The sequence below is a fragment of the Hydra vulgaris genome, chromosome 08 (genome assembly GCF_038396675.1).
Source record: "Hydra vulgaris chromosome 08, alternate assembly HydraT2T_AEP".
In the NCBI taxonomy this organism is placed as follows: Eukaryota; Metazoa; Cnidaria; class Hydrozoa; order Anthoathecata; family Hydridae; genus Hydra; species Hydra vulgaris.
Window position 1 is genome coordinate 25,195,361 of NC_088927.1, and position 25,584 is coordinate 25,220,944.

The 25,584-nt window shown below is 29.9% G+C and overlaps 1 protein-coding gene across 1 annotated transcript; it reads right to left on the reverse strand.

Annotated features, from left to right (window-relative positions):
- Positions 1-5,349: 5,349 nt before the first annotated feature.
- Positions 5,350-22,624, reverse strand: LOC100215589 (intraflagellar transport protein 27 homolog). The gene is made up of 6 exons (XM_065803307.1): positions 22,515-22,624; positions 22,341-22,420; positions 21,564-21,683; positions 6,524-6,635; positions 6,026-6,135; positions 5,350-5,833 (listed from the first exon to the last, which is right to left on the reverse strand). Exons 1-6 carry the CDS (start codon positions 22,564-22,566, stop codon positions 5,747-5,749), a joined length of 561 nt encoding a protein of 186 aa, XP_065659379.1. The 5' UTR covers positions 22,567-22,624; the 3' UTR covers positions 5,350-5,746.
- Between the last annotated feature and the right edge of the window lie 2,960 nt (positions 22,625-25,584).

Genomic DNA, 25,584 nt, shown 5'->3' on the forward strand with positions numbered 1-25,584 from the left:
TCGGTTAATTGCTTTTTAAGTTTGTAGTGTATTTTACTATTATATATATATATATATATATATATATATATATATATATATATATATATATATATATATATATATATATATATATATATATATATATATATATATATATATATTATGCGGTAGTGGTGTAGTGGTAAGAGCGCTCGCTTTGCGTGCGAGAGGTTCGGAGTTCGACTCCCACCACGTCCCTGGAAGTACCGCGCTCAACTTAGTTTATCCGCGCAGCGGACTTGCTTGTCAAGGTTCGTGTTTCGGATTAAAGAGTTGCGAGAGGGTTGCACCACGAATAAAAAAAAAAGTAACCTCCCCGATTGTAGTGGCCCCCTCGGGCCTTAAGGAAGTTGAATTATCGAAAAAAAATATATATACCCTTTTTTTTAAAGTTTCGGTTCGTTAATATCTAATGTTGGAGTTCGGTTTGGTCTTCAAGCACAGTGCGGGTTCGGTTCGGTTCGATATCAACAAACCTGTTTTTTTGTTAGTTACAAAGCTTTACATTTACAATAATGAAACACAAATAAATTTAAGTAATATTAAGTAGTTAAAGCATTTCAAATTATTTCAAATAGTCTTTCACTAATGCAACTTTAACTAAAAAACAAAGTATCAGTTGCAAAAATAGCCAACAACTTTCTAGCAAACAATGCTATCGTCGGCAGCGTTTGTTCACGGTCATTGTCTTTTCAGAATTGTAATACATATATATCACATAATATTCGGCTGATCATTATTCGGCTGATCACACATATATCACATAACATTCGGCTGATCACACATATATCACATAATATTTGGCTGATCACACATATATCACATAATATTCATCTGATCACACATATATCACATAATATTCGGCTGATCATTATTCGGCTGATCACACATATATCACATAATATTCGGCTGATCACACATATATCACATAATATTCGGCTGATCACACATATATCACATAGTATTCGGCTGATCACACATATATCACATAACATTCGGCTGATCACACATATATCACATAATATTTGGCTGATCACACATATATCACATAATATTCGGCTGATCACACATATATCACATAATATTCGGCTGATCATTATTCGGCTGATCACACATATATCACATAATATTCGGCTGATCACACATATATCACATTATATTCGGCTGATCATTATTCGGCTGATCACAAATATATCACATAATATTCGGCTGATCACACATATATCACATAATATTCGGCTGATCACACATATATCACATAATATTCGGCTGATCACACATATATCACATAATATTCGGCTGATCATTATTCGGCTGATCACACATATATCACATAACATTCGGCTGATCACACATATATCACATAATAGTCAGCTGATCACACAAAGTTCGGCTGATTAATTTAATAATCTGCTCAGCCCAGTTTGTACCATATGAATGATCTGCTCAGCCAATCTGCTCTGCTCAGCCGATTGTACCTACCCTTTTATTAACAGTAAATCGATAAAACTTTTGAAAAGAGCCGCATGCGGCTCGCGAGCCGGTATTTGGCCATCCCTCCCTTAGAACAATTGTTCGAGCTCGTTCTACCTTAGCGAGTCCCACTCGATGGGCTCGTTCACTTTTAATATCTTTCTCTACTCCAAGTTGTACGTTAAAAAGTTTCTTTATTTTTTCTTTTGTTTTATCCCAATCTTTTTCTTTGTTTGTTTCAACTACCCCATCGATTTTTAAGTTATTTCGCCTGTTTCTATCTTCATTATCTGCGCTCTTTAGTTTTAGTTCGGTATTGTCCGAAGATATTTTTCCCTGCATTTTTCTGACATTTGTTAAATCTTCACAAACCTTATTTATTTTTTCTCCTACTGCTTTAACTTTGTCTTCATATACGCCACCAATAAAATTCAATCCTGATTTTATTTCGTCTAGTTCACGACGAACATCTTGAAAACTTGTTTGAAAATTATCAAACTTTTGATTCATGCTTGAAATAGCTTCACGAAAAAAAGATAAAATTGTTTCTTTTTGTAGATTCAGCATTTCCCTCATCATAACAATGGAAACAAATTCGTCCGATTTAGCCATTAGATAAATAATATTTCGTAAAAACAATATCCACGAAACTTTTTTTTATCGCTCCAAAAAAAAAAACGCGTCCGTTCACCACGATGCTCAATATGCGTATTGGGTTGCTCAATATGGGTTGGGTGGGAGTTAAAGCATTATCAAATAATCTGAAACTTAACACGCATTAATACTTTTCAAAGGGAACGGGATAGGAAGGGTGCACTATGTAATTAAAAAACAATAATTCCAATCATATTTTTTGCAAGTCTTTTTAACATATTGATGATCGCTTGCTAACATGCCTATCGTTATAATCTTCGGTTAATTGCTTTTTAAGTTTGTAGTGTATTTTACTATTATATATATATATATATATATATATATATATATATATATATATATATATATATATATATATATATATATATATATATATATATATATATATATATATTATGCGGTAGTGGTGTAGTGGTAAGAGCGCTCGCTTTGCGTGCGAGAGGTTCGGAGTTCGACTCCCACCACGTCCCTGGAAGTACCGCGCTCAACTTAGTTTATCCGCGCAGCGGACTTGCTTGTCAAGGTTCGTGTTTCGGATTAAAGAGTTGCGAGAGGGTTGCACCACGAATAAAAAAAAAAGTAACCTCCCCGATTGTAGTGGCCCCCTCGGGCCTTAAGGAAGTTGAATTATCGAAAAAAAATATATATACCCTTTTTTTTAAAGTTTCGGTTCGTTAATATCTAATGTTGGAGTTCGGTTTGGTCTTCAAGCACAGTGCGGGTTCGGTTCGGTTCGATATCAACAAACCTGTTTTTTTGTTAGTTACAAAGCTTTACATTTACAATAATGAAACACAAATAAATTTAAGTAATATTAAGTAGTTAAAGCATTTCAAATTATTTCAAATAGTCTTTCACTAATGCAACTTTAACTAAAAAACAAAGTATCAGTTGCAAAAATAGCCAACAACTTTCTAGCAAACAATGCTATCGTCGGCAGCGTTTGTTCACGGTCATTGTCTTTTCAGAATTGTAATACATATATATCACATAATATTCGGCTGATCACACATATATCACATAACATTCGGCTGATCACACATATATCACATAATATTTGGCTGATCACACATATATCACATAATATTCGGCTGATCACACATATATCACATAATATTCGGCTGATCATTATTCGGCTGATCACACATATATCACATAATATTCGGCTGATCACACATATATCACATTATATTCGGCTGATCATTATTCGGCTGATCACAAATATATCACATAATATTCGGCTGATCACACATATATCACATAATATTCGGCTGATCACACATATATCACATAATATTCGGCTGATCACACATATATCACATAATATTCGGCTGATCATTATTCGGCTGATCACACATATATCACATAACATTCGGCTGATCACACATATATCACATAATAGTCAGCTGATCACACAAAGTTCGGCTGATTAATTTAATAATCTGCTCAGCCCAGTTTGTACCATATGAATGATCTGCTCAGCCAATCTGCTCTGCTCAGCCGATTGTACCTACCCTTTTATTAACAGTAAATCGATAAAACTTTTGAAAAGAGCCGCATGCGGCTCGCGAGCCGGTATTTGGCCATCCCTCCCTTAGAACAATTGTTCGAGCTCGTTCTACCTTAGCGAGTCCCACTCGATGGGCTCGTTCACTTTTAATATCTTTCTCTACTCCAAGTTGTACGTTAAAAAGTTTCTTTATTTTTTCTTTTGTTTTATCCCAATCTTTTTCTTTGTTTGTTTCAACTACCCCATCGATTTTTAAGTTATTTCGCCTGTTTCTATCTTCATTATCTGCGCTCTTTAGTTTTAGTTCGGTATTGTCCGAAGATATTTTTCCCTGCATTTTTCTGACATTTGTTAAATCTTCACAAACCTTATTTATTTTTTCTCCTACTGCTTTAACTTTGTCTTCATATACGCCACCAATAAAATTCAATCCTGATTTTATTTCGTCTAGTTCACGACGAACATCTTGAAAACTTGTTTGAAAATTATCAAACTTTTGATTCATGCTTGAAATAGCTTCACGAAAAAAAGATAAAATTGTTTCTTTTTGTAGATTCAGCATTTCCCTCATCATAACAATGGAAACAAATTCGTCCGATTTAGCCATTAGATAAATAATATTTCGTAAAAACAATATCCACGAAACTTTTTTTTATCGCTCCAAAAAAAAAAACGCGTCCGTTCACCACGATGCTCAATATGCGTATTGGGTTGCTCAATATGGGTTGGGTGGGAGTTAAAGCATTATCAAATAATCTAAAACTTAACACGCATTAATACTTTTCAAAGGGAACGGGATAGGAAGGGTGCACTATGTAATTAAAAAACAATAATTCCAATCATATTTTTTGCAAGTCTTTTTAACATATTGATGATCGCTTGCTAACATGCCTATCGTTATAATCTTCAATTTATGAAGCACTGGGCCAATAAAGTGCAATACCGAAGATAACACAAATAGATTTGATAATATATATATTTTTATAGAATGTTTTCTTGATATAACTTTTTTGTTTACTTTTTTTTAATGACTTTACCTCGAAAATTTAAAATTTCCATTTGAAATTCGAGTTGAGCATTAAAATCAAATTAAACTTAAGCTTCAAACATATTTTTAATATTATCCAATTAAATATCATTTATATTATTGACCTGATGGATATCAATTTATATACTATATATATTTATATGCATTTGAATGGAAATAAAAAATACATAAAGTAATATGAACATAAAGTTCTCAAAGGAATTGATTGATAATAAAAAAAAAAGAAAAAAAAAAAAGTATAAAACAATAACTATTCTATGTTTAAAAAGAGAGAAAAAAACGCCATCGAATTTTTATGCAAGTTATTTATTATTAGCATGCTTATATTATTTTTACACCAAATTCACTGATATGTGATGATGTAAAGGCAATCAACTTTTTGTTACATGCATTGGACTCTAAAAAGGCACAACATTTGATTATATCTTATCTTAAAATAATATTGTAATTAATAATATTTTTTATAACAATTCTTTCTTTTCTGGGGCAACAGAGGAAAAAACTCGTTGGTTTTTTTTTTCTGCTAAGCTTTCAAATTTGTAATTATGGAATAATTACAAATTTGAAAGCTTAGCAGAAAAAAAAAATTAGATTATTGAAATTTAAAATAGCTTAAATAAAAATATCAAATATAAATAAACTGTTTCCTTCAAAGAAATTTATTTAAACATCAATTATTAATAAAAAATCTTGGTGGTATCAAAAGTTATAAGTTTTGTTTAAGATAAACTCATTATTTCTACTGTTTAATACAAAATTCACTGTTACAATTTTTATTTACAATTATATTTATAAATAAATTTAATATTATAAATAAAATTTCTACAAATAAAACACATAGACACTAGAAAGTATGATGCATTAAATATTATAATATTACTGAGCGAAGCATTTAGACAGGATGAAGCCTTAAGAAAAAATTTTTTAAACTTAGCGATAAGATAAAAACTTAGCGATAAGAGTGGAATAAAAATGATTTTTGACATATTGAAAACAATTATTTAATTCGTTACTTATATAATAAAATTTAATTTATTAAATTAGACTTGATACGATTTTTTTGATTCGTTCTCGTAAAACAGTTTAGCTAAATGAAGAAATGGTGTCTCGATGTTATCATTGTCTTTCTAAAAAAAAATAACACAAGATAAAACTTTAAAAAAAAAAAAGCTTTACACTAAACACTAGTTCTTAATTTTTTGGGTCGCAAGCATAAAAAATGTAATTGGCGGACCAAAATTATTTGCCTGAAACTACTTATAAGCATTTTGAAGATTGCTGTTTAAGAATCACTAAATAATTTATTGAAGTGTAATTACCGCTGAGCAATGAAAAATAGGCATATTTAACTTGTGTGACATAAGTTCGCCTTCTTCAGCTGAAACTTCTGATCGATCATTTAAATCTGATTTGTTAGCAATGATTACGCCTGCAAAGAATTGCACATTATATCTTTACAAAGTATATTTATAACTATAACATTCACACTATTTTTATTTATGAAGAAAACTATTTAAAAAGTTTCAAATTAAAATACTTACATACTAATTTAAAATTAATTTTTTAATAACATTAGTTAAACGAGTCAAAGTATTTACTGAACCTTTTTATTGTTAATAGAACATAATATTAATTTTGTTAAACGAGTCAAAGTATATCAAAGTTGTTAGCAGATTCATATTAGTTTTGTAATAATTTGTTAAATGAGTAAAGTATATTAAAGTTGTTAGCAGAATTTCATATTAATTTTGTAATAGTTTTGTTAAATGAGTCAAAGAAGTGAGCTTTAGAGTTGTTAATAAAAATTTTTAACCTACCAATAAAGTTAGGATTTTGTGATTCCACTTTTTTTTCCCAGGAAGGTAAGCTTTCATATGAATCCCGGTTAGTGATATCATAAACGAACGCTACCATACAGACATTTTGAAGCTAAAGTTAATACTAAATTTGTAACATATATGTTAGTTTTAACTAAAAAAAAAAAAAGCCTTAGGGTATAATATTTGTTAAACCATAAACCATAAATACATATCAGGAAATTTGGGAGGGATTTAATTATTTTATTATGTTGGTTTACAATAAGTTTAGACCAGAGTTGTTAGTTCTTAGCTTTGGCCTTGCCTTAAAGCCAAAAATTGAGGCCTTGCCTTAAGGCCAAAAATTGAGGCCTTGGCCTTGAAACTGTTGGCCTTGGCTTTGGTCTTGGCCTTGATTGTTTTAGGCTTGGCCTTATAAAAAACAACATATTTTCTTATTGACATCGTTAAATTCCGTGCATAACCTTGGTCTATTTTTACAAAATATGGTTTTATTGTCACAGCACTTGCGACTTACAGTTTTGTTAATAATTGGCCTTAACATAAGGCAAAAATTGAAGTATTTGGTCTTGAAAATGTTTGCATAGGCCTTGGCCTTGAAACTCTTAATCTTGGCCTTGACCTCAAAATTCTAGGCCTTGACCTTGTCCTTGTAAATTTTTGCCTTGGTATTGGCCTTGCTACTTTTGGCCTTGTTAACAACTCTGGTTTAGACACATTTTTTTTATAAAACTAAAAAGTATAAGTTAAACATTTTTTTATCACCTATACAATTTTTAATCACCAAATTTTGTGTGTTACATTTGTAATAGGTCAATAACAAAAATAAATGCACTTATCTAATAAACTACAAACTACTCCACAATAACAGATCTAATCATGGTGGGGGAGTGGATCTAGTCATGGTGGAGAAGTGGATCTACTCATAGTGGGGAGTGGAGTTGCAGCAATCACAAGTCTGGATGGGATCTTGATAAAACTGATTTATTCTCCATAATATGGGATTTTTACTTTCCAAAAAAATATATAGCAAACTTAATCAAAAATAGTTTTTATAATCTACGATTATAAAGCAGTACGAAAAGAGGTAAAAAGAGTTGGCCTTGCTACTTTTGGCAAAAAAACTGTATTAGATTATGAGAAATATATTGTACACGACAAGTCGAATAAAAAGCGTATATATGGTTATGAAACTGAAGCAAACAGCATCGAAGTCAATAAACTCAATGACTAATGCTGATGGCATTTAACTCTGGACCAGACATGAGCAACATTCTTAATGATTATTTTAAATATTTGTTGAGGAATCAAATGAAGTTTTGGCTCCACATTTTGAGACTTGCATATTAGCTAATGTTAGGTTAATGTAAAGATATAAGTAAACCTCTACTAAGCTTAGAAACTCTTGGGTTTGTCAATGCATGTCATTTAAAGTTTTCTAAGCCACTATCTATGACACATTTAAGCTCTATGCATTTTTAACTTTTAGTAGTAAATGCTTCCCAGTTTCATAGCAATATATTATGAAAATAAAAAAAAAATCTAAAAGATGTATAACAAACATTATATATATGCATATTAAACATATATATATATATATATATATATATATATATATATATATATATATATATATATATATATATATATATATTGATATTTAAGGCTATTTTGTATTATAATAATAAAACAAAACTCATAGTCGTAAAAGAGTGCTCAATATTAAAAAGATACTTCAAATAGAGCGATATACATATATATTAACGAAGAAAAAACAACGTTGTCTATGGTACTTTAAGTTTCATGCCTATACGGCAATCATCGGCCATTGAATACAAATTCAAAAACAAAAACAAAAAAACGCTAAAATTACAAAATACTGTGTAGTGGGATCTTAACGTCGCTAAGGAATTTATTCTTGTGTCTGCATTTTGAAATCAACTCATTTCGTTTATTGTTTACCAATTATTATTTACCAATATATTGTTTACCAATTGTTGTAACTGTGCAAGCCGGTTTCCGGCAAAATTTGGATGTACAATGTGTCAGCTATTATTCCAATACGGTCCGGAGTGTGAAGAGAAAAAAACGTGTACTTGTTATGATTTTGATGGACATATATTTTATGGTTGTTACAGCTGATTATAGTTCTTGTATCCGTAGTTAATTTAATTGAGTTTTTTCCTAAAGCAGTAGTTTTCTTCTTTAACGTATTTATAACAATTGGCGACGAAGTGAAAATGATGCATTTGGCTAATATATCGAGTTTTGATTTAGAAAAGGATGATTTTATCGAATACATAGAACGGTTTGAAAATTATTTACTGGCCAATGACATTAAAGATGCAGAAATACAAAAAGCAGTGTTTTTATCAACTGTCGGAGGATCTGCATACAAACTTATTCGTAGTTTGTGCGAAAATGACACTAAAAATAAAACTTTTACTCAGATAATAATGCTAATGAGGAATCACTTAAAACCTACCCCAAACTTCATTGCACAACGATTTCAATTTTATAAAAGAGACAGGAAAGAGGCAGAATCAATAAATGAATATATCATGGAGTTACGCAGACTATCAGAGTATTGTGAATTTAGTGAGAAATTAAACGATTATTTAAGAGATAGGTTTGTATGTGGATTAAACAATGAAAATGTTCAGCAAAAGTTATTAACTATAAAAAATTTAACATTGGAGACAGCACTAGACACAGCAAGAGCATATGAAGCAGCATATAGAGATGCTAAGGCTATTCATGGTACTAGAGAAGGCCCTATAGAACAAGATGGAGTACACAAGATAGATACTTGGAAAAAAATTGATGAAAATAGAGAATGTTTTAGATGTGGCTACACAGGTCACCTGGCAAATAATTGCCATTTTCGCAACTCAAAGTGCCACATATGTGGCACAATTGGACACATTAAAAGAAAATGTCGATCAGAAAAAAAAGAATTTGATGGTAGGAAGGAAAAGAAATTAGGAGTGAAACAAATTGGAATTTGTGAAGGATCAACTAAAGGAAGCCCTGCTGATGCAGATGAAAACAAAAGTGATTTTTTAGCCTTGTATTCAATAGGTGAGGAATCTGCGAGGGTGAATGAACCAGTTATTATTAATGTAAAAATCAATGGTAAAGAGGTTGGAATGGAAGTTGACACAGGGGCTGCTGTTTCCGTAATGGGTGTTTCTTCTTATAGAAGAATAAAAGGAAATAAGGAAAAGCTAAGAAAGTCTGAAGTGGTGTTAAAGACTTATACAGGAGAACTTGTTAGACCAGAAGGAATAGGGCTTGTTGAAGTAGATTATAAAGGACAATCTTGCACTTTACCTATAACTGTAGTTAAGGGAAATGTGCCTACATTAATGGGAAGAGATTGGATTCAGATACTGAACCTAGAATGGATGGAATTGTGTAAAGGGATGAGAAATGTCAATGTTTGCAATGCGTTTGATTTGAGGGTAGAAGCATTAGTGGCGAAATTTCCAGAGGTGTTTAGTGATAATTTAGGATGTCTAAAAGATTTTAAATGTCACATACCCATACGTGAGGATGCACAACCAAAGTTTTTTAAACCAAGACCAGTACCGTATGCTTTGAGAGCTAGGATTGAACAAGAGCTTGATCGTTTGGAAGACCAAGGGGTTTGGAGACGAGTCCAGTATTCAAAATGGGCTGCACCCATAGTGCCTGTTCTAAAGAATTCAAAAGATCCTTTGGGTCCGTTGCGTATATGTGGGGATTATAAAGTTACAATAAATCAAGCTGCCCCTCTGGATACCTATCCAATACCAAACACCACTGATCAGTTAGCCACTATCGCAGGAGGACAGAAATACACCAAGCTCGACTTGTCTCAGGCATATCAGCAACTTCAGTTAGATGAAGCCTCACAAGAATTTCTAACAATAAATACGCATCAAGGCTTATATCAGCCGACTCGTCTTCAGTTTGGTGTTCATAGTGCAACTGACATCTTTCAAAGAGAACTGGATAGGAGGTTGGGTAGGTTACCATTTGTGAAAGTACGAGTGGATGATATACTCATTTCTGGAAAAACCAATAAAGAGCATTTAATCAATTTAGAATCTGTATTAAGAGTATTAAAGGAATCTGGATTAACTCTTAAAGCATCTAAGTGTTCTTTCATGCAACCTGAAGTGGTTTTATAATCAGCCAAGAAGGTTGCAGGCCAACAACACAAAATGTGGAAGCAGTCAAGGATGTTCCTCGACCCACTAATGTCAGAGAGTTAAGAGCATTTTTAGGCATGGCTAACTATTACAATGCCTACTTACCTAGAATGGCTTCCATTACAGAACCACTCCATAATTTGTTGAGGAAGAATGTATTTTGGAAATGGAGTAAAAATAGCGAGGAAGCTTTTCAAAAAGTTAAAACATTGTTATCCAATGCACCATTGTTAGCTCACTTTGATCCATCGAAAAAAATCATAGTTCACTGTGATGCCAGTCCACATGGTGTGGGAGCAGTTCTGAGCCAAGAGCAGGATGATGGTAGTGAAAAACCTGTTAGTTTTGCTTCAAGAACATTAAGTATGGCTGAACGAAATTATGCCCAAATTGAAAAGGAAGGGTTAGCATTAGTTTTTGCAGTAAAAAAATTTCATCAGTTTTTATATGGGCACAAGTTTACTTTGTACACTGATCATAAACCTCTGCTGGTGCTATTTTCAGAAAATAAGGAGCTTCCTGCAAGAGCTGCTGCAAGAGTATTACGCTGGGCCCTGCTACTGTCAGCATATGATTATAAACTACTGTATTGTCCTGGTGAAAAGAATGGAGCTGCAGATGGTTTAAGCCGTTTACCATTAGATGCATCGAGGGAAAAGTCACGCTTAAAAACCATGGATGTGGCTATGATGGAGCTAGTAAACACCCCTGTTACAGAGAAACAGTTGAGGATAGCCACATACAATGATCCCATATTAGGAGTGGTTCTAAATAAAGTGTTAGATGGGGGATTAATGATAGAAGATAATAAAATGGAACTGAAACCATACACATCCAGGTTTTCTGAGTTGTCAACAGAAGGAGGTTGTTTGTTGTGGGGGCGAAGAGTAGTGGTGCCTAGAGTGTTACAAGAAGCAGTATTGGATGAGTTACATGATGTTCATCCAGGAGTGAGTAAAATGAAAGCTTTAGCTAGAAGTTATGTTTGGTGGCCGGGAATCGATTCCGAAATCGAGAACAAAGTAAAAAATTGTGAGACCTGTCAAAGAAATCAGAAGTGTCCATTAACTGAGTCTCATCCGTGGGAATATCCAAGTAAACCATGGGAGAGATTACACATTGATCATGCAGGTCCAATAAATGGAAAAATATTCCTAGTAGTAGTTGACAGTTTCTCAAAATGGATCGAAGTGGAAGTTGTAAAAAGCACTGATGCCAAAACAACAATTAGGGTACTCAGGAGTTTGTTTTCAACCCATGGTATACCTAGAGTTATTGTTAGTGATAATGGATCTGGGTTTTCAAGTGAAGAATATAAACAGTTTTTGGCTTCAAATAATATCAAACCAGTCTATGCAGCACCGTATCATCCAGCCTCAAATGGTCAAGCAGAACGAATGGTGCAAACATTTAAGAATTCTTTAAAAACTTTTCAAGGGAATGATGTTGAGATGCAATTGTGTCGCTTCCTTTTTAAATATCGTTTAACACCACATTCTACAACTGGAGTTTCTCCGGCTGAACTTTTATTAGGTAGAAGATTAAGAAATTCCTTGTCGATGCTTCTTCCTGAGGCCATCACTAAAATCAAAGAAAAGCAGCTTCCAAGTATTTTTAGTAATAAAAGCCGATTCTTTCAACCTAAAGACCTTGTTTATGTAAGGAATTATATTGGGGGTGAGAAGTGGATCTCAGCCATTATTGTATCAGCAGTTGGAAATGTTAACTATAAAGTGTTGACATCGGATGGTCGTATCCAGATTAGACATATAGATCAGATTGTAAAACGTCACATGGAAGATTGCATTAAACCTTTAGTTAAAACAGCAGATGGCATAAATAATCCTTTGTTAAACAATCAAATACCTGAAACATCAGTTCCAAGTGATAACATATATGATGAATGCGAACCGATTAAAAAGGATGTTAATCCCAACAGAGTATGTGAACAGTTTGAAAGTAAAAATGTGGGTCCCGAGAGACCTTGTGAACAACCTGAGTCGTTTTCTGAGTCCATTTCTACAAAAATCCGAAGGTCAGGTAGAACCTGTCGTAAACCAGCATATTTAGAACAGTATGAATGATTTATGGGTGGAGGATTGTTGTAACTGTGCAAGCCGGTTTCCGGCAAAATTTGGATGTACAATGTGTCAGCTATTATTCCAATACGGTCCGGAGTGTGAAGAGAAAAAAACGTGTACTTGTTATGATTTTGATGGACATATATTTTATGGTTGTTACAGCTGATTATAGTTCTTGTATCCGTAGTTAATTTAATTGAGTTTTTTCCTAAAGCAGTAGTTTTCTTCTTTAACGTATTTATAACACCAATATATTGTTTATTTTGTAATTTTAGCGTTTCTTTTGAATTTGTATTCAATGGCTGATGATTGCCGTATAGGCATGAAACTTAAAGTACCATAGAAAAAGTTGTTTTTTCTTCGTTAATATATATATATATATATATATATATATATATATATATATATATATATATATATATATATATATATATATATATATATATATATATATAAGTAAAAACACTAATTTAACTTTTATCTTCAACATAATGTTTCTCCATCAGTATGTTCATCAGGAAGAATGACTAAACATCAAAAGGTTCAAATTATAGAAAAATTATTTCAAAGGAAGTTGGGAATTGTTATAATTAATTATGTAATAATTGTAGTGTTTTGCAACCAGGAAGTTACATCAACTACATTAGATAATTAAAAAATAATGAAAAGAATTCTTTAGAATTAGGATAATTTTAGACTGGCCATTTTTTTTTATAATTTTTTAAAATAAACTTATTTTCACGTCTGCATTTAGAAATTAATTCTGATTTTTTATTCAGTAAATTTTCTTGATCTAAATGAGTAATAATTTCAAATTTTTCTTGTAAACATAGTATACATTTTTTGGAAATGTTATTATAGGCAGGTGCAGTTTTTAGGATAGACCAGTTTAATTTAAAACTAATTTTTTTTTTTTCAGTGGTCAAATATATTTTGATAGCATAGTCTCTTTTGAGTATTTTTTATGTTTAAAAGATTGTTTGTGGTTGGCATAACATTTTTTCCATTAGCCCTTGGCTAAACCAATATATTGTTCATCAGGGTTGTTTTGCGAGGAAACAATGCATTTGTAAATAATATTTTTTGATAAGCCATTCATAGGGCAGTCAATTTTTTTTAAAAGTTAAAAATGCATATCTTTAGTAAAAGTTAAAAATGCATAGAGCTTAAATGTGTCATAGATAATGGCTTAGAAAATGGCTTAGACTTTAAATGACATGCATTTAGTACCCAAGAGTTTCTAAGCTTAGTAGAGGTTTACTTATATCTTTACATTAACCTAACATTAACTAATATGCAAGTCTCAAAATGTGGAGCCAAAACTTCATTTGATTCCTCAACAAATATTTAAAATAATCATTAAGAATGTTGCTCATGTCTGGTCCAGAGTTAAATGCCATCAGCATTAGTCATTGAGTTTATTAACTTCGATGCTGTTTGCTTCAGTTTCATAACCATATATACGCTTTTTATTCGACTTGTTGTGTACAATATATTTCTCATAATCTAATACAGATTTTTTTAAAACTCTTTTTACCTCTTTTCGTACTGCTTTATAATCGTAGATAATAAAAACTCTTTTTGATTAGGTTTTCTATACTAATATCCAGAGTAGTTTCTTTTTTTTTTATCAAGTATATTAGAGATCTGTTCGTTCAAGCTGGTTGTATTTTAAGATTATTACAGTATTGCTTTGGTGTATAAATGTTTATCATCGGGTTATACTCATTCAAGAAAGTATTACAACAGTCATTTATGTTTGTTTTTTTTCAAAATAGATAATCCCAGTCAACTTTAATTAGTTCCAAACAAAGTTATGAGTAGTTACCATTTTTAAAATTATAGTTCAATATTATATATATATATATATGTATATATATATATATATATATATATATATATATATATATATATATATATATATATATATATATATATATATATATATATATATATATATATATATATATATATATATATATATATATATATATATAATGGGTCATTCCAGCTTAATTAAATTTATGCTTGGCACCATCCCATTTCAGATTTTGATGATTTTCGGAATACAAGCTCATATTAATGAAAGAATTTTAGTGTCTGACTCCTTATGGTTTCAGAGATATTGATACTCAGTCCCAACCTCTTTTTTGATTATTTTTTCAGCGCCATTTACTTTTTATGCTAACTACATAACACGATTAGCTTTAACTTCTGAAACATTTGCTCAATAGTGTTGAAAATTTGTACCTAACTATTTTTTAGAGAGAGGAACTCAAAAGTGATACCTAAAACACTAAAAAACTAAAGCTTCTTTATGAAAATTCAATTTTAAAATGGTGTAACACTTTTTATAAGTTTGTTGATGCCCCGTACAAAAAAAAGTATATCTTGAGATGCCTAAAAGATATGATTCTGAAATTTTTTCCTATGGTTCTATATATAACAAACTCCTCATTACAAAAAAACTGCAGAGGTTATCTTTTTTGAATCTGATTTATTTGCATTAAAAGTTTTATAAAAAAATTAAAATTGATATTTAATAATGAAATAAAAATATATATACATTAATTTTTGCATTTTAAATGTTTTAAAAAGATTTAAGAATCTCAGGTACAGCTCTGATATATAAACTTGTTTGCATTTCACATTAAAGATCTTAACTTTGTACAACCTTCATGTTTAATGAAGGATTTTCTTTTTATGAATCTTCTTAAAATAATTATTTAAAAAATATTTCTTACAGAACTAAAAAATAATATAAAAATATTAATGATAAAAAAAGATGTTCAATTGGATTAATAAATAAAGAAAATTGTATAATAAAGAAAAGATAAGTCCATAATGTATAATTAAATTGATGTCATTTAAGGATGATGTACCAGGAGAACCGACTAGCAGCCAGATTTATGAAGATGAAGATAATGAACTTCTTAAATCTCAATTCTCTTTTGACGATAATAAACATAAGTTCTCTCAAAATGCATGCTGTGAATAGTCACTCAAGAGTTGCTCTCGATAAAAAGAAATGTTACATGTTCAAAAAACAGTAAAGTTAGGTATCGCAAGATACCTAACTTTACTGATCAATTGAGCTAAGAAGTTTCCTTCAATATATGAGGAAGTTAAATGAAAAGCATGGATATACTTTTAGGAAAAATTAAAGAAAAAATCTTAACTTTCAAATGTAATCAGAAAATTTAATTACTACTGGTTCCAATACCTTGGTCTAACAAATGTATAGAAAAAGAATTTAGTGTTACTAATTATATGGTGCAGATATCACACAAACTGCTGCTGAAAAATGGTGCTTTATCATTCCCTGAAAAAAAAAAGGAAAGGAAATATCTCATCTGTACTTATGTGCATTTACTGTATTTTAAGTTTAAAATCAGTTATCCTGATATAAAGACTTGTTTTTCTCACTGTTGCTCATTCGTCTCTTTGTGTCCAGAAGATTCTATATTAAGATATTATCTTGAAAATGAATTCTACTCTCAAGAAGATATTGATGAAGATCATGGTCATTGTATAGATTACAAACAATGAAAGACAACAGACTGATCTGAGCTAGAAAGTCCAACAGAAATCAAGTAGCTTAATACTTTAATAAATAAGTTACAAAAACTTATTGTTTATTCTTAGATTGCAAAACATTCTATTGCTATTCTATGCTATGAAACATACATGGTTTTTCTTTGCAACAAGTCATGGTAAATCACTCTATGACGGTTATGGTGGGACTGTTAAAAGACTAACTTCAATTGCTAGCCTTCATTGAGCAACAACAAATCATACTTGCAGCATCTGGAATGTTTTTTTCTTTACCAAAATGAAATCATAGAAATTAGTTTTTGATAAGTATCTAAGGAGTCAAACATGATAACTCAAATTGAAATTTTTTTTAAAGATTTTCAACAAAAATGTCATCAAGCACTCGCAGCTATCACAATTTCATTCCAACAAGTAACACAAAAATTGGAACTAAAGTCTGAACAAAAAGATTATTAATTTGTTTTAAATTTTCAAACTATTTCAGATTATTAAAGATTATTAAAGATTGCTTGCCTAATATAAGCATTGAAATATTTGCATGTTTGATTTATAATAACAACCCAAAGATTGGACTCGTGGAGGTTATTGATGTTGAAATTAAAGACTTTAAAGTTAGATTCATGTATCCATTTTACCCTTCAAGGTCATATTGCCGGCTTTCTAGAGATGGTGTTAATGATTAATATTCCAACAACTGTCACAGGAAGACAATACAAAATCAGTGAAATTGATCATCAAAGCATTAAAGAGAGCTGGGTAAACTTTAAACCAGAGACCTAATTTTTTATGAAACTGTTAAAGATTGTTTATTCTTATTGCTTTATTTTAATTTTTATTATTACAATTTAATAATTTCCATGGTTTATTTTGGAATTTCAATATTTTTAGGGTTTAGAAATATAAAACTTTAAATGCATATAAATCTGATTTAAAAAAGATTACCCTTGCAGTTTTTTTGTTTTATGGTATTTGTTATATATAGAACATTAGAAAAAAAATTTATAATCATGTCTTTAAGGCAACTCAAGATAAACCTATTTTGCATGGGGCATCAAAAAACTTTACATTATTTTGAAACTAAATTTTCATATAGAACCTTTAATTTTTTAGTGTTTTAGCCATCATTTTCGAGTCCCTCTCCAAAAATAGAAAATATCTCGTAATAGAAAATCCGTCATTAAACATAAAGATAGTATAAAAAAAGATCTTTAATGTGAAATGCAAACAAGTTTATATATTAAAACTGTACCTGAGATTCTAAAATCTTTTTAAAACAATGCAAAAACTAATGTTTATAATTTCTTTTTCATTATTAAATAATCAATTTTTCTTAATTTTTTTATAAAACTTTCAATGCAAATAAATCAGATTCGAAAAAGAAAACTCCTGCAGTTTTTTTGTAATAAGGAGTTTGTTATATATAGAACCATAGGAAAAAATTTCAGAATCATATCTTTTAGGCGTCTCAAGATATACTTTTTTTTGTACGGGGCATCAAAAAACTTATAAAAAGTGTTACACCATTTTAAAATTGAATTTTCATAAAGAAGCTTTAATTTTTTAGAGTTTTAGGTATCACTTTTGAGTTCCTCTCTCTAAAAAATAGTTAGGTACAAATTTTCAGCACTATTGAGCAAATATTTCAGAAGTTAAAGCTAATCGTGTTATGTAGTTAGCATAAAAAGTAAATGGCGCTGAAAAAAATAATCAAAAAAGAGGTTGGGACTGAGTATCAATATCTCTGAAACCATAAGGAGTCAGACACTAAAATTTGGAGTAAAATTTTCTTTCATTAATATGAGCTTGTATTCCGAAAATCATCAAAATCTGAAATAGCATGGTGCCAAAAACTCTTTTTTTTGGTTGATTTGACATGGAATGACCCATATATATATACATATACATAAATATATATATATATATATATATATATATATATATATATAAAACTTAAATTGCTAGTTTAGATGAGCACTCTGGCGTCACACTGAAATAGCCTGCTGCCGGGGGCTTTAGTACATACATCGAGTGACGAATAGTCTGACTCACAGCGGAGTGCTGCTACATTGACTTAGGGTTTGGGATGGGGCAGCAAACTTTTCTTTCATTATTATTTTTTCTTCTTTTTCTGAAAACGCTGTATGCTATAAAGATAAGCAAAACTAGTGAGCAAATGCTCATCTCAATATGCTATAGAAGATATTTATATATATATGTGTATATATATATATATATATATATATATATATATATATATATATATATATATATATATATATATAAATATATATATAATTTTTTTATTCTATGTTGTTATACTATATAGGTTGCATGGTTGTAATTTAAGCTTCACCTTTTCTATATTATGACTATGAAGTGAAGTAAGCTTTTTACAAGTATTTTAAAATTGAAATAAATTATAACACCAGAGCATATTAAACTTGGAAATTTATAAAAAATTTATAAAAATAAAAACAAAGAGTCTAATAATAAAACAAACAGCAATCTAACAATAGTATAAATAAATATGCATATGCCAATTTTTAAATTTTTAACATTTGGTCCCAATTTGTCTTGTGTTTTTAACATTTTCAGCGGTGTACCCTCCGGTTTTTTTTCTGGTTGCCCTGCTGGCAACTGAACCTGTATCTATTTTGCATTTGAGTCATCCGTTATGATAATCAGCAGTCTGGTATAATAGTTTTTTTTTGTATTTTTTCTCAGTTGAAAATATTAAAGAAAAAATATTTAAACGTCTGACTACATCTAATAAGAAACTAATAAGTTTAGTTAAAAGTAAATTAATTAATAAAATAAAGTGAAACATTATACCCTGTTAAAAAAATATTAAGTAACTTTAGTTACAAAGAGATATTGGTAAAGAGATAACTATACAACTTACAAAGATCGTCATTTTTGTCGTAGTCGATATCTGTTTTGTTTAATCGATATCTGTTTTGTTTAGTCAATATCTGTTTCGTTTTAGCATTTGCAAAGAAAATGTAATGCTAAAACTCATTTTAAATTACGGGTTTAAAGTAGTATACAAAGTGTATACTACTTTAAACGCTTTTTAAAGTTGTAAATAAATGCAAGGAATTAAATTTTCATTAAAATATGGCTTTATTAATTAAACACACTTTTGAAAGTAACAAACTGCGTGGTCGTCCTTCTTGGCTACTGACAGGCATTTTTTTTAAATTTCAGTCACCCTTAGAGAAAACAAGCCGTTCCGTGCCACCGGACAACCATGAGGGTACAACCCTGATTTTGTGTTCTTAAAGTTTTAATAGCAAAACATTACATTTTTGAAAGATGTCTGAACGCATTAAACGCGACCAACATCAAGCTATGAAAATCTTGCAAATGTTTAAGTAACTTGAATATTAAAAAAAATAAAAAAAATTCTTAAATTAACTACTTAAAAAAAAAACAATAGGAAAGTGCATGCAGACTGCATAATAAGTATAAACTTGAGTATAATTCAGATCATCTTAACAGGTATGCTCAACCAGAAATCATTGTTCCACATCGAGAAAATTAAAAACGCTCATGAAATTGTCAAAAACTGCATACAGAGATGCAGACAACTTATTCACCAACAGAGTTGTCAACCAATGGTGTAATTTAGATGATTCAACAATACTTAAAAAAAGTATAAGTAATTTCGCAAACTTTGACAAAAAGAACAATAGTAATTAATATTGCAATTAACAACAGTCACCATTTTAAGCCTTAGTTGCTAATAGAAAAAATTGTACTCATGTTCTGCTCCAGGAGATTTTCAAAAAAAAAAAAAGACCATGTTGTTTTTAAGAAATTAAATTGTTTTCAACAAGATACACAATCATCTGATCTCTAATGATTCGCTCCATAACTTTACAAATGATTGATGTTAATAAAACCGGTCTATAATTGGTGGGATCTAACTTATTGCAATTCTTGAATAATAAAATGATGTTTGCACATGACCATAATTTTGGAATAATGCCTGTAATGAATATTTATTAAATAATAAAGCTAAAGCACTTGAAAAGAATTCCAAACATTCCTTTAAAACTTTTGGGAGAACATTATAAAGACCAACTGATTTGTGTGTATTTATATTATTCAGATCTTTCTGAATAATAAAAATACTAAAACTTGAATCAGGACATCTTGTTAAAATTCTTTTCCCAAAACCGTCTCTGTTAAATCATCTTGTATAAAAAGGTGAAGCAAAAATTTTCTTGATTATCAAATTTATAACATTTATAACATCAAAGTTATAACATCATTATGTAGCCTAATGGCTTTAATTAAACCTTTATTTATAGTTTTGCTATTCATATAAGCAGACACTTTTAGGATAGTTTTTTGAATTAAGAGCCAAGTTGCTTTCAAAACTGCAAGTACTCTACCTCACAAGTTTTTTTATATCCGCATTTAACTTTTCATATTGACTACTATGAGACATTTATTGACTGCTGTGAGACTTTTGAAACCTGAATTTCTCTTTCTAAACCAACATATCTTATTTCTTTACACATACTTCTAAGTTCACTTGTCATCCACGGCGAGTTGTTCTTGTATTTTTATTTATACTTTACATTAGAATATGTTTTTCACACCCTATTTTCTTAACCATTATTCATATTGTATATATACTCTAGAGACGCCCACAAAACCATACTGAAAAAGTTAAGTTTGACAAGCAATTGCTTTACATGGCCTGTTTTTGTTGATTGTGTCTAGATATTTGGCCTAAATTTTTTAAGGAAGATTTACCATTTTACAGGTCAACACATTATCAACAATTAAATTCAGCTTTGACACATAAATTAATTTACTTAACCTCTGGTGTTTAATACCAGTTTTAATAGGTGGGAAGGGGAATAAAAGTTGAAAGAGGAAATTTTTACCATTTCAACTCTTAAGTTATAAACTATTTTTATCCTTGTTTTTTTCTCATTGTTGTCAAATAAAAAAAAAAGGATTTTTATTAGTTTTGACTAAAAAACTTATACAAATTTTTTAAGCAGTTCTTGTTTTCAACTTTTAAGTCATGGTATAGTTAAAACCATGTTGTTTTAAAAAATTTAAGAAAAATAAAAGTTACTCTATGAATTCAGATTGTTAGTTTATAACTTAGGAGTTTGATCCAGCTCTGCACAACAAAATCAATAGTTTGTAAATAATAGCAAAAACTATTAGCTTCGAAAATCATACATGCATTTGCACAAAGTCTTTAAAAATATCTTTTCCAGGTGTATCATACAATAACATTTCAACTGTATCCTCAGTATTGGGAATCACAACAGTCTTTACAGCCAATTCAACTGCTGTAGTCTAAACATAAAATGTAAAAAAACAAAAAAAAAAACACAATATTAAAATTAAACAAATAATGTTGCACCAAAAATGCAATTAAAAAATTATTTAAGAAAAAAAAATGCACAAGAGCAAGAAAGCTTTAATTTGTTTGTGTTTTGATTTAGACATATATTAATTTACACTTCAAACACATGCACAAAAATTATGTGTTTAATGATTTACTTGTGATGATGCCTTAATTTTTGTACTACTATCAAAAACATGAACGTAAACTCTCTCTCTTTGTTTGTTAATGTATGTGCGTGTGTGTGTGTTTGTGTGTGGGTATGAGAGTGTGTGTGTGTGTATTGTGTGTGAGTGTGTGTATGAGAGAGTGTGTGAGTGTGCGTGTGTGTGTGAGAGAGTGTGTGTGTGAGTGTGTGCGCACGTTTATCTTAATCTATCAAACCATAAACAAGTTTAAACTTTTTTATTATTGTATTTATTTTTATAAATTACTTCTAAATTTTATACAAAGACTTCACATTAAACTAAATCCTCCTAAACTAACCCATGCAATTGTATATATTGTTATTGCCAATACTGTACACTTGTACAAAAACAATTTAATTAGAAATTATGCTATATATGTACGGTAAATAATGGTATATAACATATATTATTCACGCGTACCATTAAATACGACTTTGGAAATTGCAAACCATCAGAGCAAAGGAGCTGGCTTATAGCTGTCTTCCCAACAGTCGAGTCCCCTAAAAAACAATCCAATTCAATAAATATAACTTAAATAAATTTTATCAACTAAAATTTTCAATCTAAAAAACTATTTTTATTAACAAAAGTTACCACAAATAATTGTTTTGCCATGATAGTTTTTTGGTCTTTTAATGTCTAACATATTTCTGGTAACCACAACAAAAATTGAAACACCGCGCTTTATAATATTTTTTAAACTCGCTTTTAGCGAGTTTAAAAAATAATATAAAGCGCGTGTATTAAATGGTATAAAGCGTGAGTATTGCTATTAAACTGAATGTTTTTGGTGTTACAATTAACATAAAAATATATAACATTAAACTTTAACTTTCTATGCCAAATAAATTAACTGTTTCTTAGCTATATTTTAGATGGCAATTGTACATTTTATCTTTAGGGGCATTCATAAAGTACGTACGCAGTAAAATTACTGATTTAGGACCTATTACCCCCTTGTACTCAACTAAAGCATTCAACAACCCCCTCCTCAGCTTTTTCAAAACATTAAAAACAAAAAAACTTTAAGTTAATAGCGTACGTTTTGATGACGTCGAATTATTTGTTTGTCCGAACATCAATCCTACAGGTGGGGATTTCCACGTACAGGAAATTTTCCGCGGAACGGAAAAGAAAAAAAATCAAACAATCAAGTAACATAAAAATTTAAGATGCGCAATTTTTATGTTGCATGATTGGATAATTTTCTTTTCCGTTCTGTTCCGCGGAAAATTTCTTGTAAATGGAAATCCGCCTGACAACCACTTGCATTTTCAAAAAATTCTATTGTTTCTGTACAATGTTTGTCCGAATATCAATCCCACAATGCCTTACGCGCATTGCGGGATTACACTTTGAAAAATCTATTTTTAGAAACTTTACGCTTTCGACAGATGTTACACAACATAATATTGCTTTCAAATCTCGTAAAAATTGTTTTTCAAAAAAATGAAATTAAGTTTTAGGAGAGATAGGGAACGAGAGATTGTCAAAACGCAAACGTACTCGCTTTCTTTAACAAACCCTGCCTTATACTTTTCCATACACTTTTAAGTAACCCCTTCCCCCCCCCCCCCCATCTCTCCACTCCATACCAGCGTACTTACTTTATGGAAGACCCCTTGTGCTCTTCGTAGCATTAAAAGACGTTAAAACAATATTAGGAGTATTATATTTCAGAATATTTTAGTTGTTTATTTAAACAAATAATTTAGCAACATCTTGAATACTAATTTTGCCCCTTTATGGGCAAAATTAGTATTCAAGATGTTGTTTCATGATGAAGTTTTTGACAAAAAACTCGCAACTATTCACAAGCAAAACAACGAACGAGTAGAAAAGGAAAACATTACAACGCAAAATATAAATGAAAAGCTAAGAAAGTTTGAAGATAGATCGAGAAGAAATAATTTAAGAATAGACAGATTACCAGAAAGTGTGAAAGAAACATGGAATAAAACTGAGGAGAAAGTTAAATTATTTTTAGTAAATAAGTTGGGACTAAATGAAAAAAGAAATCGAACGAGCTCATCGAAACGGAGTCAGAAAAGAAGGATTCTCTAGAACAGTTATAATGAAGTTGTTAAGATACAATGATAAAACAAAAATTCTAAAAGAGTTATATAGACTAAAAGGTACAAAGACTTATATAAACGAAGATTTTTCCCATGAGACTGTCAATATTAGGAAAAGACTCCTGGCTGAAGTAAAAGAAAGACGCAATAATGGTGAAAATGTTGGTTTAAGGTATGAAAAAATTATTAAATTAAATAATATCCAAAAAAAATAACACTTATTTCTGATATTTATATCTTAGCGTATATATATATATATATATATATATATATATATATATATATATATATATATATATATATATATATATATATATATATATATATATATATATATATATATATATACATATATACATATATATATATATATATATATATATATATATATATATATATATATATATATATATATATATATATATATATATATATATATATATATATATATATATATGTGTGTGTATCTATGTGTGTATGGGTATGTGTGTGTGTGTGTGTACAGAGGCGTAGAAAGAATTTTTTGGTGTTCGAGATAGGTAACTTCCAGACATGGAGCAAACTCCAAACATTTATATGTTTATACTTATGTCAAATAATGAGGGTTTGCAAAAAATTGCGATTATTAGAGGCTGGGAACAAAAAAGCCCCAAAATTTTCGCCCCACCTGCCCCAAACATGAGAGCAACAAGTTGATGAAGTATTTTTTGTACTATACTTAACTAGTCTTATATTCATCGATAATTTTTATATTTCATTTTAAAATATTTTAGCGTTCAAAAATTATGACCATATAAAGTTTAAACCCCCCTCAAATTGAGGGGGTTGCAAATTTTATATGGTAATAATTTTTAAACGCTAATAGATAATACTATGAAACTTAAAGTTTTTCGATGAATATAAGTCTAGTTAAAGATAGTACAAAAAATACTTCATCAACTTGTTGCTCTTACGTTTGGGGCAGGGGAAGGGGGCGAAAATTTTAGGGCTTTTTTGTTCCCAGCCTCTAATAATCGCAATTTTTTGCGAACCCTCATTATTTGACATAAGTATAAACATATAAATGTTTGGAGTTTGCTCCATGTCTGGAAGTTACCTATCTCGAACACCAAAAAATTCTTTCTACGCCTCTGTGTGTGTATATATGTATATATGTATGTGTATATATGTATATGTGTATATATATATATATATATATATATATATATATATATATATATATATATATATATATATATATATATATATGTGTGTGTGTGTGTATATATATGTATGTGTGTATATATATGTATATGTATGTATATATGTGTGTGTATGTATATATATGCGTGTAGGTTTTTAAACTGTTAAATTTTTAATTATGGCAATGATGGAAACACAATGTTTTGAAATTTTTGATAAAGAAAACACTCTTCTTCTGAACAATAACAACGACCCGGACAAAAATTTTTTTGAAAACAACTCATTTAAGTCTAATTACTACAGCATCGAAGAATTATCTTGTTTTATAAATGCGTCACAAAATACATTTTCAGCGCTGACATTAAATATACGCAGCATGAGTAAAAACTTTGAAAACTTTAAAGATA

Excerpts from the sequence above, each read along its gene's own strand:
- LOC100215589 (XM_065803307.1), bottom strand. The coding sequence starts at position 22,566 with ATGTTAGACATTAAAAGACCAAAAAACTATCATGGCAAAACAATTATT. Across the intron at positions 21,684-22,340 it reads TTCCAAAGTCGTATTTAATG|ACTACAGCAGTTGAATTGGC; the intron begins GTACGCGTGAAT and ends TTTTATGTTTAG. Across the intron at positions 6,636-21,563 it reads AAGACTTTGTGCAAATGCAT|CTTCAAAATGTCTGTATGGT; the intron begins GTATGATTTTCG and ends TATTAACTTTAG.